This window comes from Chroicocephalus ridibundus, chromosome 3 (assembly GCF_963924245.1).
Source record: "Chroicocephalus ridibundus chromosome 3, bChrRid1.1, whole genome shotgun sequence".
Taxonomy (NCBI): Eukaryota; Metazoa; Chordata; class Aves; order Charadriiformes; family Laridae; genus Chroicocephalus; species Chroicocephalus ridibundus.
The window spans coordinates 109,330,303-109,346,631 of record NC_086286.1 but is presented as its reverse complement, the minus strand read 5'-3'; the positions used below and the strand labels follow the sequence as shown (position 1 = coordinate 109,346,631).

The window sequence follows — 16,329 nt, the reverse complement described above, 5'->3', positions numbered from 1 at the left end:
AAAAGGGTTTTGCATATTTGCCTTAGAGTATTATTTGTGAGTGTTTCTGCCGTAATATTTAGGCATTCTTGTTGTAAATAATCCAATATTAATTACTTTGAGGAAATACTAACTTTCTTAATCTATTGTATTCTTTAGACTGTATTTGATATTTTATAGGAGGTCAGAAAAAATGCATAACCTTTTTTATTAACACCCCCCCCACACCCCCCCTGAAAAAAAAGCTCTTTTTTCTCCTCCAAAAGAGAACAAGGAGGATAAAACAGCCCCCCAGGTTTCACTTAAAAACCAAAACAAAACCCCAAACCAAAAACCAAATGAAAAACAAAACAAACAAAACCAACTAAAAACAAAACCAGAAAAAAACCCCACCAAAACCACCACCAACAAAATAACCCAAGAAAAAACACACAGAAACAACCAACCAAAAATACCAGGAGATCTGCTGGTAAGCTACCTTTTATATAGCAGAGGTGTTATGAAGATACCCTGTGACAGTGCATTTTTTTTTTTTTTTAATCTTAATTGAAGACACCTTAGTCTTTAACAGTACTACTGTGGTCAAACCAAACCACTGCTGTAACTTCCACCCTAATGGAAATCACTGGAACAGGGGAAGCCAGGGGTTATAGTCTCTTCTCTGTACCCTGATATTTTTGTGTCTCTATTTAACAGCACTTAAAAGACTAGGAAGTGCATTGTCTGTATGTGATAATTCTTTTGTTGGTTACTCAGGTTGGACAGACAAAATAGCTGTAGACAAAAGTGAGAAAAGCACTGAGGCTTTTTAGGAAGTACAGGCTGGGATGATGATAAGGAAAGTTATCCTCTGTGTGAGAGAACTGCTGGAGTTCATGGACCTCTGCTTGGGGATGGATGGAGGGAGCCAAATGAGAGCTTCTGAGTTAGGATTAAAGAGCAGATTGCAACAGGTGACACAGTAATGAGTGTCTGCTGTAGGCTACATCATCAGGAACAGCAATTAGATGAGGCCTTCTGCAGACAGCTCTAAGTAGCCTCATATTTACAGGGCCTGGTCCTTGTGGGTGACTTCAACCACCCTGGAATCTGATGGTGGGAGAGCGCAGCAGGGCACAAGGATTCCAGGGAGTTCCTGACTTGAGTGACAGAAGAGCCAGTGAGGAGACATACTCTACTGGACCTCAAAGAAGGAAGATCTGGTTGTGCATGGGAAAGTCAAAGGCAGCCTTGACTGCAATGACCATGAGATGGTGGAGTTTAGGGTCCTGAGAGAAGGGAGCAGAGCAAAAACCAAGCTCACATCCCTTGACTTCAGGACAGCAGATTTTTGCCTCTTCGGGGATCTACTTGAATAAGTGCCATGTGATAGGGCCCTGGAGGGAAGAGGGTTCCAAGAAAGCTGTTTAATATTCAAGGACCACCTCCTCCAAGGTCAAGAACAGTCTATCCCAACAAGCATAAAGTTGAGCAAAAATCCAGGATATCTAGTAATACGTTGGATATGCTAGTAAGAGGCAGACGTTAGAGGAGAAGGCAGCGTCCTAAAAAAATGTAGTATATACCTTTTATATCTTTGAAAGCATAACTTTTCTGGAAAGATGAATTAATATTCCTCATCTGTCTGGAATAAATACATGTGACAACAAACAGGCAAAATTAGCCTCGTAATACCGTTAATCAACTGTAAGGACTTGTCTGCAATACCAAATGAACATGGAGAACCCCCATGACCTTGATAAGACCATGCTACAAAACTACTTTGTAGCATGGATTCCAATTAGTGCTACCCATGGGTCTCTTACTCTGAGGAGTTTTCATGTGGACTATTTCTCCGAACACAGGAGAAGGAATTGGCTTCACCCACAAGTTGATGGAAAGAATTTAGGATTTCTTCGTTTACTGCAATCTGAAGAATTTTAGGTCAGACTTGTTAGAACTCTTCAAGAACTGTCCATGTATAGAACTTGTGTATGTTAATGCTTCAAAAACAAAGGCAGTAGAACATGGTTGACTGGTGTCTTAAATCGGAAAAAGGTTAGTCATGGCTTCCATTCTATAAAGTAGGTCTTGCTATTTACTGTTTCACCTGTTTGGTTGCGTAGCTTGTTTGTGCTTTGTTCTTATTGTGCTGCAAGTGTCTACAGAATGTAGGTCAGTTGGTTACACTACAGACTAGAGATGTTGTTTCCCATCTATAATGTTTCATGACTTCAACTGTTACCAGTGACAGTTTTTGTCAGTTTAGTTCTCATGTAGAGTTTGTATAATCAATTTGCATGATTTTGCTCTGCTGTTCTAAGCATTATTAATATACAAACCCATGGCCAGCCTGACAAAAGTCCGAGATTGTTAATCAGCTATGGAGACTGTCACCTGTTGGTCATCACGTTAAATCATTAACAGCTCAAAAGGAATTTAATAGTTGTTTCTACAAAATGGATATTTAGGAGCTCCTATTTAAAAACACTGAATCCTACATCTTGCTTTCTCGTAACAAATTCACTACCATGCTTTCTGTTAGATCGTGAACTCCTAGGATTCAGACTGTCTTCATTATGTTTATATGTACATAAATACCTCTTCACTGCTGAAATTAATTGGGCCATAAAGCAAGAATCACAATTCATTTTCTCACTATAATCTTGTTTAATCGCAGCTGCAGTAGACAAGGAAATGCAGTGAGTATCAAGGATGACCCTTTATTTTGCATTCTGCCTTATGATTTTTTTCCGAAAGACTTTTTGGGGTTGCTAACACTGTAGTATGACAACTTAAGGAAAAAAAAAAAACAAACCAAAAAACCAAACCACTTTTAGAGGCAAGTGCTTTTTGTGTGTCACCTTCTTGTTGGGATATTTGTGTATTCATTTGTACAGCAGTTTTATTTTTCTGAATGTAAAAATAATTTAAGAACCAGAATAAAGCCCAGCTGTCTTTGGGCTTCTTGTTCAAAGGAATCTTTAACTTAATTTTTCATTCTTCTCAGCAGGCTCTTAGCTAAAAAGGCACCTAAAATAAACTCACCTTTTCTTTCAGTTTTTTTAGGAAGCTATGGTTCTTGTTTTATTGTGTCTTGAAGAGTTGGACACCAAAATATATCTTCATGAGATTTTTGAGACAAAGCATAACTTACATGTGCTTCCTGCAGCATGGACTTCAACACACTACAGAATAGCCAGAGCTGTTTTCATTCAGAAATGTGGTCGCTCTGTAGAGCACTTGGGTAAGGAGTAAGAATTGTGGGTTCCACGTTGTCCTCGGTCTGATCTCCTTCCTGTTAGAATAATGTTCTAATCACCTGATTAGTAGAGCCGCCTTTAAATTTGAATCATTGTGCTGCAAAGAAGGCAGGATATTTGCATCGATAACGCATGAATTTTTATGATGGGCTACATGGAGGCTGCAGGATGTTCTGCTGAGTTACCAGATGTTTGGGTGTATTTTCCATTTTGCAGTGCATAAGAATTTTCAGTCTAGCAAAATTTTTCCACTTACAGAAATAAATGGTTGTCAATTCTATAATTATGGTTAAGCAGTAGTTAATGCTTGCATTGTGACTGGGCTGCAGTTCACATCTATGAAAGCATTTGTATGTTGCTTTATTCTTCTTTAGTCTATAACAGAGAACTTTGAATTGTTCATTTGTAAAAGCTCGGTACGTTAATAAATGATGGTGTTAACTATCTTTTCAGCATAAAACACAGATAATAGAGTCCTTTCATGTGTGCATTTGAGTGAATATTTTAAATTCTCTTTTTTCATTACTAGGAAAACATTCTCTGTAGGATTTAATTTTTTTACCAGAAGCTACTAGCTAGAAGCTAATTTGAAGCATCAGGAGTCAAATGATAACAAAATAGGGTAAAAGGCAACAAATATAATTGCTTGTCTGCTGTTTATAGATTATCTAAAGAGCAGCCGTGAAGTTGACACTCAGTTTCTGAGAGGCAGCTGTGAATTTGACAATTATCTTGTCCATTTCCAAAAACTGTAAGCATCAGCAACTGTTGGCACACTGAGGAAAATGGTCTTGCCTGGTTTATCTGTTTTCCTTTTTAAAGATTATCACCACCTCTGCTGTGTCTGAAAATTATTCTAAATGGAAACTTCAGTTTTTTCTAAAATTTGTATCATGCTTTGAAAGCCAGTTTTTTTTAAGGAACCAGTATTTTTTTCTTTTTTTTTTTTCTTCCTTCTCCATGGTATTTCATGTTTAACGTTCTGTTGTGGTTTAACCCCAGGCAGCAGCTAGGGCTGCACAGCCGCTCGCTCACTCCTTCCAATTGCGATGGGGGAGAGAATTAGAAGAGTAAAAGTAAGGAATAAACTTGTGGGTTGAGATAAAAACAGTTTAACAGGCAGAGCAAAAGCTGCGCGCGCAAGCAAAGCAAAGCAAGGAATTCATTCACTGCTTCCCATGGGCAAGCAGGTGTTCAGCCATACCCAGGAAAGCAGGGCTCCACCACGCGTAACGGTGACTTGGGAAGACAAACACCGTCACTCCAAATGGTCCCGCCTTCCTCCTCCTTCCCCCAGCTTTATATACTGAGCATGATGTCATATGCTATGGAATATCCCTTTGGTCAGTTGGGGTCAGCTGTCCCAGCTGTGTCCCTTCCCAGCTTCTTGTTGGTAGTGTGGTGTGAGGAGCAAAAAGAGCTTAGCAACAACTAAACATACTAGTGTGCTGTCCACACTATTTCCAATCCCAAATCCAAGACCTAGCACTACACCAGCTGCTAGCAAGAAAGTTAACTTCATCCCAGATGAAACCATGACGCATTCAGGCATGACTACAGAATACAGCCAAACATGTTACGAAGAGTGATTTGAGTAGTGTTTGCTTAGACTGTAAAACCTGAGTGATCACTAGAACCCCACCCATAAACCAATGAACTTTCATAAAAGACAAATGAAATAAAAGCAAAATGGGCATCTCGCAAGGATAGAGTGAATGTGGAGAGACCTTTTCATTCCAAGGTATGTCACCTGGGTTATAATTGGATCTAATTAGCACACAGTATTCAGCTGTAACAATTCTTTAATTCTTTACCTTGAAGCTCAGTGGCACTCGAAGATGTGAAATTTCTTCCTATCTTTGAAAACATCAAAGACGGTACTTCCAATCTAGCTTTTACAACTGAAAGCTCAATGATCAGTGCCGGAAAGGTGCAAATACATCAACAGGCATAAAGAATATTGATCTCTGGCTGGACGAACTCTTAAAGAGTTAATTGGTCAAAACAGAGTTCATTGTCTACAATTAAAGTTATATCTGCATGTATCAACACCAAATGCCAGTTATACTTTAAGCAATATGTAAGAAAAATGATGGACTTAGAATAAATAAATGTGATCAGAATCAACTTGAAAAATTCTTAGTTACCTATTCAGTGGTGTGATGATCCTGATGTTTTTAAATTTCACTTTAGAAAGCTAAGTTGTGGAAGTTTTGTCTATGATCGCTTGCAGGTTATAGTGCATTCTTTTTTTTTTATCCTGTTATACATGTTCATAAAATGTTTTCATCTCTTTGAAGGATTTAATTGGTATATTTGTGCAGCAGAACTACATGAAATTCTGAAATACCCATGCCAGTGCTACTTGGTTACTTCTCGTTATTATGGGCGAAATAATGGTTGAACGTGTCGTGGAAACTACTTCATCATTTTTATTATCAACACTCATTTTCAGTTTTTTGTAAGTTTTTTCCAAGTTGTACCATGCAACTTCAACAGGAAACACTTCTGAAAATAAGATTGGCAATTCTACAGACAAACCAGCCCAATTTAAAGCAAATCATAGAATCATTGTAGTTCCAAGTCCTTGTTAAAATACATTTAACAACATGATGGTAGCTTAATGTGCTAAATGAAGTGATTTGGTCCTAATACAAGAGACCTCATTACAAATCAACTTCTATAAGTAGTTAATTCTCATGGATTGATGACATAATAAGGATGCAGGTCATGGTTCCAGCAGAAAATAGGTGCAGAAGCTAGTCCTTTCTCTGATCTGCTCCATTGCCTTAGGGAAAAGTTCGATGGGTGGGGAGTCAGCCAACGCACCCTTTTAGTTATAGTTCCAGCTTTTTCATCTACTTGGTGTTAATTTTTTTTTTTTTTTTTTTTTTTTTTTTTGTGGCATAGTTCTTTCTCTGCATAGTCTGGCTTCTCTATAACAGCAAACAGGGGCAGTCATCTGCCTGTATATCTAATGCTTGTTTCACTAAAAGTGCAGAGTAAAAAGCAATGAAACTCTTCGTGGAAGAAGCAAGAGGATTTTGAGAGGAAGGGATCAGCTGAGAATAACTGAGATTGTGTTTCACTTATGGTGTGAAAAAATGACAATGTTACTTCTTCCTCTTACCTGCAATTTCCTATTTTCTTTTCCTTGTGCTTTATACTATAAGATTAGATGAGTTCATTGACTTAGATCTGAGGCCGACTGGGTCATACCCACTGTCTTAGGAAGGTGTGAATAATGTAAAATCGGGGAAAAAAATAAGACCATGCGTTGTATGCAGCATGAGTTAGGAAAGTAGCTAGTGGCTGCCTAATGTTGGGCTCACTTGCCCAACATCTTCTTTCTTTCTTCTTTCACCTTCTTCTTCTCCAGTACAGATGCTGAATTGATTCATGCAAAAAACTAAATAGACTAGAAAACATATGTTTAGTGATGGGCTCTTGACAAACTTCAAGAGGTACTTCTTCATATATGCACTGGGGATGAGAAAAGCATATCAAATGCCTTTGAATATATATATTTTTTTTTTCTAGAGATGGAAATAAGTTTCTCAATGTAGCTATTGATACTAAAGCTGTGATCTCTGCCTTCAGCTATATTGTGTCAGTATAAGATGATTGTGAGCTTGCACAACTTTCTTTTAAAAGTATTGCGTATGGAAGCCTATTCTCATCAAATGACAAGTATTATTCCTTTAACCTTACTGTTGTAGCACCTATACTTAGTTGTGCTGCCCATACTGACTGGCTTGAATATACTGCTTCTCATAGGCACAACTAGAGATGAGGACTGCTTTCTTGCATTCCTTCATATATAGCACGAAACTGGTGAATCACAGGGAAAAAGTATACGTTGATTGAGTCATGATGACAGCTCTTGATCTGGAAGAGGTTTGCATCAAAGCTCTGAGGCTTACAATTTTTGGTGCGCCTTCAGAAAGGCTGCACAACATTACATATGAAGAACTGAAGTTTAAAGCTAAAGCACTCAGAAGTTGAGTGTACGTTAAGGTCTTTTTTTCTGTGTATGTATGCAGAATGACTGTGATACCATAAGCCAGCGATTAAGGTCTTTCTAAGACTCAATTTTGGAGTGTTATAAAGCAGGCATTCTTTATTGCAGCGCTGGGCGCACAGGGAATCACTTCACCTAGTGCGCGCGCCGAGTTGCTCAACTACAAAGGTTATAAGCAATCAGAATATACATATTAATTACATTTCCCAGAAATGATTAACATATTCATATTATCACCTAGAACTCATTAATATATGTAAATGTCCTTGATGCATGCACATCCATGTCCATTGGTGGTCTTCCACGGTCCTCTGGTGGTCGTCGATAGTCTTCCTCACCGTGTCGGCTGATTGAACTCGATCTTCGTGCATACTCAGTTAGTCTTTTGGCCTAGTTTGCAACTCTTGTTTTCACAAAACTAGCTTATTCTAGCATCTCTCCCTGTCTAGTCTACTCAAGGATACAATGTCTCAAGGCTTCCCTTTATCAAACTGAACCTAGCTAAGTATTTCAAATTTAGCTACATTATTCCAGTAAGGAGGGAACCATATGTTCTTTTTAAGCCCGTATCAATAAGGCCTGAGGGGCCTTCCACCCCAGCGTTTTGTGCTGTTCAAGGCTACTCTATCAACTGCTACAATGACATAATCACTGTTTTGCATGCTTGCTGTATGATTCAATATGCAAAATGGACGACAAATAGAGTAAGGATTTCAAGAAGCTCTCGTTTTACAGTTAGGCTAGTATCTAGGGAAGCTGAGTGGCATTCCTTTTCTGACAGATTTGGATGGGATGTCAAAGGGCACTCAAAAGAAAAAGAAAAGGATGCGTACATTAGTACTGACTAAAATATTCCATAAGCAAGCCTAAGTTTGCTGTCACATAGTTTTTAAGTAACTAATGCTGCAATAATGTTCATTTGGTATGTGCAAAAAAATTGCTAGATTGCTAGTTAATGGCAGATTTTGCACTTAAAATATGGGACGGATTTCAGCTGAAGGAAACCATAAGGAGTATGATTTAAAGTGTTTTTGAATAGATTAGATCCACAGAGTTAAAATGGCTTTCTAATGCAAATTCTGATTGGTTTTAATGTTAGGTTGTTTGTTTTCGTTTTCTGTTTTACAGTGTTATGTGGGAACCAATGGGAGACGGTAAAAAGATTATTTCGCTGGCTGATAATAACATATTATTGTGGGATTTACAGGAAAGTTCAGCCAAAGCTGTGGTAAGAATTTTTTTTTAACAAATCATGATACACTTGAACATAGTACAAACAACATTCACTAGCCTAGAACTTGCTAATCTTTTAACTATACCTTCAGAAATATCTTGTTGCCTTTAATGTGAGTGGGGTAAATAAGTACTCTATCAGTTGTCTTGAATATGATTGTTTAAGAGTAGTATTTTGTATCTGTTGCTAGGGGTTAAATATTTTCCTTTTTCTAGAGTTCCCCTTACTTTCCTACTGATTTTTATAGTGAATAATCTAAAATAAAGCAATGCTATTTTGGTAAAATTTGTGATCAGTAAAGCCTAAAGGTTATTGAATTCAGATAATAGTTTATTAAGTTATGTTGGTTAATACCATGCAGTTTTTGCTCCTTTTATGTATAAGCATAATATGAATTTCTCTATTTACTATGATCTGCTTTGAGTTCTCAGTATTAATTTAATTTATTATTATACTGTCTATTCAGATTATTTCACTTGTTAAAACCTTATTCAGGAACATATATAAACAGGAACATACATGAAAAGGTGTCATTGACATAGATTTCTGTCCAATTATGACACCTCTTATAGATAAACAAAAAAAATTGTTTATGTATAATGACATAGATTGTGTATAGAAAACTTTGAGTGTTTCTGGATAGAGTAATTTAGGTCAGTGTCTACCCTTGAAAATGGAAACTGGTTATGTCAAGGATATTATTATTCAGATGATCCATTGTCACTTCTTGAATTAACTCCCCAGTTTGACTTGTTCTGGGTTAATTTCTTTTTTTGGATGCTGCAGAATCAGACTTTTCAACTGGCATTTGCTTGAGGAGTCAAGACGTTGTGTCCATAAACTCTTCCCTGTTGTATGATCTGAGTGTGTGCAAATAGGTGAAGTCTTAAGTTATTATTTTGCTAGATTTTTGCATAGTATCACTGTAATGTAATATAGTTTAATCTTTTATGGTCATAATTAAGCCCTTTGGGTTCCTTCACTAGATGAGGAAACTTTAGGGTTTTTTCCAGCCTGGAACTTCAGTCAGTGTTATGTTATACCTTCCAAGGCTTCTTCAAAGTAGTGTTTGTTTTTATCAAACTGATGTTGAGAGTTTCTGAAGGCTGGCCTCCAGGAGCTTGTCTGTAGCATTGTATCCACTGGATCTGCATTACTCCTATATTAGTCAGGATTTCTTTTCTGATGCCTGAATAACACACAGACTATTTTGGAAAGCCTTCTTTAAACCTGGTGAAAAACTGTTTTTGGAGATGATACTGCTTCCGTGCTATAACTCCATGTCTCTTTGAAGTGCTGGGATTGCTAGACTACTTAGCATTTTCCCTTTCTCTCTTTGGGCAGCTCTGTCCTCTCTTGCTAAAGTTTTTTCGAATGTTAGTTAGTTTTTTCACTGTCCCAACCACTTTCTCGTAACTGTCTCAAATTTATTTACTAAAATTTTGCACGTTGTGTCTTCCTTCTACTATTACTTTCCTCAAAACAAACCTCCTTGCTCCGACACACAAATATTGGTGAGTGTAACTATGACTTCCGTTTTCTTTCCTTCCATCACTAGAATTGCGATCTGCGTAATTTTGGAGAGGATGAGACTCTTCATCAATCTCCGTAATTTCAGCATGATTTTGGAAATCAGCATTTCTGTCCTCAAAGCAATTTTCAGTTTGCTGATCCCTTTAGTATTTCAATTAGCGTTCCTTACCTGGAATATCTGTTATTCTGTTACTTTTAAAATATGCCTGTACTGCATCAAATATTGATTGCAAAATAAAGACTCCAGAAGGCAAAGTGATAAAGGAACTAAGAGGATTTAATCTGTGACGTTTGTTATATGCTTATATTTGATACAAGGAAACAAGAAAAACAAAAGTGAAATTCTGCATTAAAAAACCTGCTTCATCTAATGAAGCTAAGATTATGAAAGTAGATATATCAATGCTTGACTGACATCTTCAAATAGGAGTATTTTGAAAGGTCTGTTAAAAACCTTTGTTTGCAGAAGTTAGGAACGTCATTTAGAGTTTACAGTCAGGCTTTCAGGAGACCTGGTATAGAATTTGGCTGATTTTTCTATTTTTCTGTCTCAAATAATCTAGTATCTCATGTGAGTGCACTGTAAATTAGTATTGCTTATGATTAAAATTTTGCCTGGAAATAACTGTTTACCATTATCAGTCTTCTGATTTAGCAATTTTGAGTTACCTTTAGACGATATTTGCTTCATCACTGAGTCAGTGACTGCTTTTAAAGTGTAGTTTAATAGTGAAAGTCCATGGAAACTTGACTCTCAGAAAACATATCTCCAGGCATCTAAATCTTAAGCCAGGTGAATCTCTTCAAAGATGATTGGTATTGTTGCATTTCTGTTGAATTTTTGTCTGCAACAAATTTGTCTCAAACGTGTCTGTGGGTTCCTGAGTTAACCAGAGTCCAACTAAACAAGACGTCTCCTTAAGATGTCTACCTTAGACTTTCTAGTAAGTGAAATGATGACAATCCGAAGTCCAGTATAACAGGCTTTTTCAGGCCTAGGATAAACCTCTGTGTATTTCTGAAATCTTTCTGAAACATACTATATAGTTCTGTGTGTTTGTTTGGGTTTTTTTCCCCTTTCAATGTTTTTCACTAACTTTTTTCTTCATTACAGTATTTAATATAGGAATATATGCCTATATTTGCATTAAGACAAGCTTTTCCTCTCCTTTTGATCACTCCCTTTATTATTGTTTTGAGGACATTACCTTCTGGGGTGAAACCAATCTTATGCTCACTGCATCATTACCTTTTGCAATTAAATTAGCTACTCTTTGTCATTTATAATCATTAGCTGAACCCAAGAGAAGCCCAACCAATCCACAAGGTCTGGGTAGATTCTGCTGAAAAGACAACAGTTAATATTTCGGTATACAGACTTTAGGTTGGATGTCACCAAATCACTAGAACTCTTCCTGGGTAAATGCAGTATGGTTTGGAACGGCAGATGAGTGCAGTTGGAGATGTTAAAATATAGATATTTTTCTATTTGCCTGATGTTTTTACAAAGGGGAGGAGTAGAGGTGTGGTTTTGATCATTTTATTCAAATGATTAATTTGATTCCTTTTAGATTTTTTAGCCATTCTGTATTCTTTAGTAGTGTTTAACCTATAGGTGATCTTAATTCAGAACAACAGAAAATACCTGGCAGTGGCATTCCAGGCAAGACAGAAGGTTTTGTGGGGAAGATTTCACACTCTCTCTGGAGAAAAGTGACGTATCCAAATATAGGAGGATGTTAGGAATAAGCATGAAATGCTTTCTTGGCAAGATGGCTGCTGTTTCTCAAGGCAGGAAACACATTGTGGGCTTCAGTTGGAGAACTTTGTGGTGTCCCGTAATTACTGCAACTAGAATAGACACAGATTAATTAAAGGAGGGCAAAAAACTGTCTGAAGAAAAAGGAAAGAGAAATTACTGGATCAGAAAGAGGATAGAAGACCAGTTCTTAAAGAGTTGGTGCTGGGATCAATTTTGTTTAATGGACTCCTTAATGATAGCATAGGAGTGAAATGATGAAAATTGTTGATGACAAACTTGGAACACATCATCAGTATATAGGAGCAACAATGTATTTCAGAGGATGAACTTCATGTTTAGTTTAATTCTTGTAGTATAAAGCAGAAAACATGTGTTTAAGGAATAAAAATATTTTTTTGCTGTGCCATAGAAACTCAGCATTTAAAAACATGTGGATTCTATTACTTGCCTATTCTGAGAATGACTCTCGGCTTCCAGTATGATGAGGCTATTTGAAAAGGCAAATGATTGTAAGATGGTTCAGGAGACAAGAACATTTATGAAAGGACTACATGGCATGGTTGCCTGCAGTGGGAGCAATTTAACTCAATGAATTTAAAGTCCTCATCAATACTTCTATTTCTGTCAATAACAAGCCAGAACAACACTCATTCCGTCTTAACCTGGATCTCAAAGTAGTCTTTCAATGGCTTTGTTACTGTCATTATTACAAGGACACCTCCTTGAGGCTATCTTGAGATCTCCACGCAATCTTCAGCATGAACAGAATTGTGACCCGTTTCCAGTTGATGAGAATATGGTTAAAAAGTAAAAAAAAAAAAAAAAAAACCACCCCAAAACAAAACAATAAACCCCCACAACCCAAAACAAACAAACCAAAACCCAAAACTGTTCTTGGAAGATGTTTTCTAATGTTTTGTGTCAAAGTCTGTTTGAGGGAAAAAACTGACCTTCCAAATGCATGACATAATTGTTAGTTTTTAGCCATTCTACCTTAGAATTAGTTTATACATGAACAAAAAAATCCCCAAACACACAAACAAACAAAAAAAACCCAAAAAACACCCAACCCCCCAAGTGGTGCATGTAAAAACTTATTTATTAGATGAAGATAGTTTATTGAGGAAACGGAACTACATGTTTTCAGTTACCATTTAATGGAGAAATATATAGAACTTTGGAACTCGTCTTCTAGCATTGTTTTTCATATGTTGTGAGAGGAGAAAAGTTCAGCCCCCCTCATAGAAGAGTTGAAAAATTCTACCATTCGTCTGCTTCATGCTGCTCAGTTCTAAGAATGGTTACGCTGGTCCGTACCTGAGTCCATCCAGCTCCAGTATTCTGCTTGAAACAGTGCCCATATCAGACTTCAAGGAAAAGTTCAGTGGAGCAAATGTATTAGATATTTTGCCCTTAACACTCAGTCTTCTACTCTCTTCGGTCCAAGGATTTCTCTGAGCCTGGTTGGGTTTGTCATCTTAGTGTAACCCTTAATAGATGTTTCCTCCAAATACTTTCCTATTCTGTTCTTGGTTATAAGTCAGCTTTATGCATTCAAGTGTCTTTTGTCAAGGTGTCCATTGAGCACCTTTTTTTTGTTTACTGTTGAATCTGACTTCTACATTTTTCATTCAATGGCCCATAGCTCTTTTTATGGAAGAGAGCATGAACAATTGGTTCACTGTCTCCATGCTGCTTGTATTTTTTCTAGATAATTTCTGTACCCTCTAGAGGTTAACATATGTTGGGGTTTGGTTTTTTTAAGAATACTGCCAACCCTTTCCTCTTTCCAAATTAGTCCTTATGAGATAAGAATTTGAAGCAGAGAAAGGCATCTCAGTCCTTACTGATGTATTGTTAAAAATAAGTTGGAGTAATTGATGTTTTCACTTGAATACACAGAAATCAGTCCTTCAAAAGTAGAAAAAAAAAATAGACTTTTTCATATTCAGATACTTTACTTTTGTAGAACCCCTTCCTTCATGGAGGATAACATACACAGTTCTATTCCGATCATATTATGTTGCTTAATTTTTTTCAGAACCTTTTATCTCATATCATTGTTCTCATGCAATTGTAGTATAATATCATACTGCCCTCTTATTATTGGTCTTATGTCACCAGCTTTAGGCGTTGATCCACTTAAGAACAGTGTTAAATCCATCCATATTCTGATAACCATTTTACACTGTTCATGATTGCATTCACCATGAGGGTGATGAGACACTGGAACAGGTTGCCCAGAGAGGTGGTGGAAGCCCCATCCCTGGAAGTTTTTAAGTCCAGGCTGCATGGGGCTCTGAGCAACCTGATCTAGTGGGAGGTGTCCCTGCCCATGGCAGGGGGGTTGGAACTAGATGATCTTTAAGGTCCCCTCCAACCCTAACAATTCTATGATTCTAATTCTATGATTTTGTCCATACCTTTTTCTAAAGTCAATGTGTGATCCTTGCACGATGCAAGAACAATAGCTAATTCTGTTGTCTAAAAGTAGACATTGGATCTTAGTCACTTCCTTTTTTTTTCCTTACTGTAAGTCACATTTTGTGTTTATAAAATATTACCGTGAATTGTTTTCCTTCAATATCCAGTGAGGCCCTTAGAGCTACATGTTTTCATCTTCTGGGCAGCACAAACCCAAATCCTGATGTGAGATTAATGTTTAAAATACGACTTTGTCATGTTTTCCTTTCCTTGTGTAGTCAACTTTTCTGCCTTTAAAGAAGTGGAGGGAAGAGTTCAAAAAAGCTTGCTTACCTGTCTGTATATTTAGGTATGAATTAAAACTAAAGCTAGGGGTTTTTTGAACCTGTATTTGTGATTCCAGACTACCAGCTTTGTTTCCTTTAAGCTCATTTTGTGGATTTTCAGGAGGGAGACTTGCAGACTTCCTTCTGTTATGTACGGATTCCTTTTTATTATGAAAATTTCCCTCCCTTACCTCTTAGCTTTCCTTTAAATTCGTGCAGTTCCTTTCAGGCTCATAGAAGACATGCAAAAGAACATTGAACAAAACCTTATTCAGTAACTCCTGGGATTTCATTTTAACAGAAGTCTACCATGAGTTGATTGGGAACTTGGCTGTATACATAGTTGGACATCCATACGAGGAAGGATGTCATTTAATTCCTGCAAGTACATAAGAATTGCTTGGGAAGGCAAGGATGACTTAGCCAATCTCACATGTATGTGATTTTTTTTTTTCATGTGTGTTGTTAAGAAATAGCGCAGGATACGTGTGCTGGCCTCACCCCTGAACTTTTGACTAAAAAGAAAAAAAATAATATCTTTTTATAATAGTTTACATGATAAAAGTTGAAATGAAGACTTAAAAAATAAAATATGGATGGAATGCTGGAGAAAGTATTATCTACTGCTTACAAAGACCTTCTTCCTTGGGTCACATTTTGGATATACAACGCTTTCTGTCTCGAGAACAGAATTTGAAAATACCTGATAAGAGATACTCTTTTTGTTGGCACCATCTTACTGTCAGCGTTAGCATTTGCTTCCCTCTTCTCCCCCAAGTCTGAGCTTTGTATGGCCAAGACTGATTACTTGGCTGAATAAACTTAGTTTAATTCTTGAAATGACCCACTCAAGCTCTGCATATTCTCTTGTGGCTAGAATCTGGTGTGTGTCTAGTTTAGTTTATTATCCTGCATCCAGTGTCCTGTGCAGTATTTTTCTTAATGCTAATAACCTGCAGGTTGTAGAAAGGCTTTCAGACCGTTTTTGTACTTGAGGAGGAATGGTGCTAGAGGAGTAGGTTTGGCCACAGTGTTATATCATTCATTAACACATCAGCAATATATGATCTTGCATGCTGGAAATTCTACGTTCTTTTAAAAAAAATTTGGAAGGCAACACTTCTTAGGTATCATAGACTTCAGTGATAGAAGAGTTGTAATTTCTAGATTGTTAATCTGAATGCTAAATAAATATGATATTCTTGGTGGAACTGTAATAGCGAAGACTTAGCAAAATACAGAAATGGATGTTGGTACCAAGTACAAATAAATTTAAGTAGTCTCGTATGACAGCATATTTTTCTGTTGAAGTCAGTTAAAGTTTATGTAAGCAGTATGTATGTTTTAGTGTTTTGTTTTTTTCTTTTCAGTGTAATATTTCTGCTGAGAAATCTTCTATTTAATAGAATATTTACGATGTATTAGGATTTAGGTAAAGGAGAAAAGTGATCCAATGAGATCCAGTGCAGTAATCTACTTTTGTGAAATACCTCTTAATGAAACATTTTGAAATACGACCATCATGTGAAAGGTGACCAAATAAGTCTGGTGTCTGCCTCGCCACTCGAAATTTGTATAAATTTTATATTTTACTAAAATGCAAAAACTCTGGTTTTCCTCCCACCCCCCCTTTGGATATTAAACAATCAGTTTCAGTAAGTGATTAGAAGTAATTCGCAGTGTCTGCAACTTCATTTTTCCCCATGTTCATGTGGAATTGGAGTATAACTTGCTGTACAACTTCAAAGAGAAAGTTGATGACTTTGTACCTTCTTCTTATTAACTGTGGAGATCCAGAGCTGTTTGCT

General features: G+C 36.9%; 1 protein-coding gene across 2 annotated transcripts in view; it reads left to right on the top strand.

The window, feature by feature from the left end:
• The window catches only part of EIPR1 (EARP complex and GARP complex interacting protein 1), an 89,362-nt gene that overhangs the window by 50,725 nt on the left and 22,308 nt on the right, over nt 1-16,329 (top strand). For both annotated transcript variants that reach the window (XM_063330423.1, XM_063330424.1), the window contains one exon: nt 8,371-8,470. In XM_063330423.1, the coding sequence (XP_063186493.1) occupies nt 8,371-8,470 (100 nt within the window). The remainder of the gene's footprint in view (nt 1-8,370; nt 8,471-16,329) is intronic.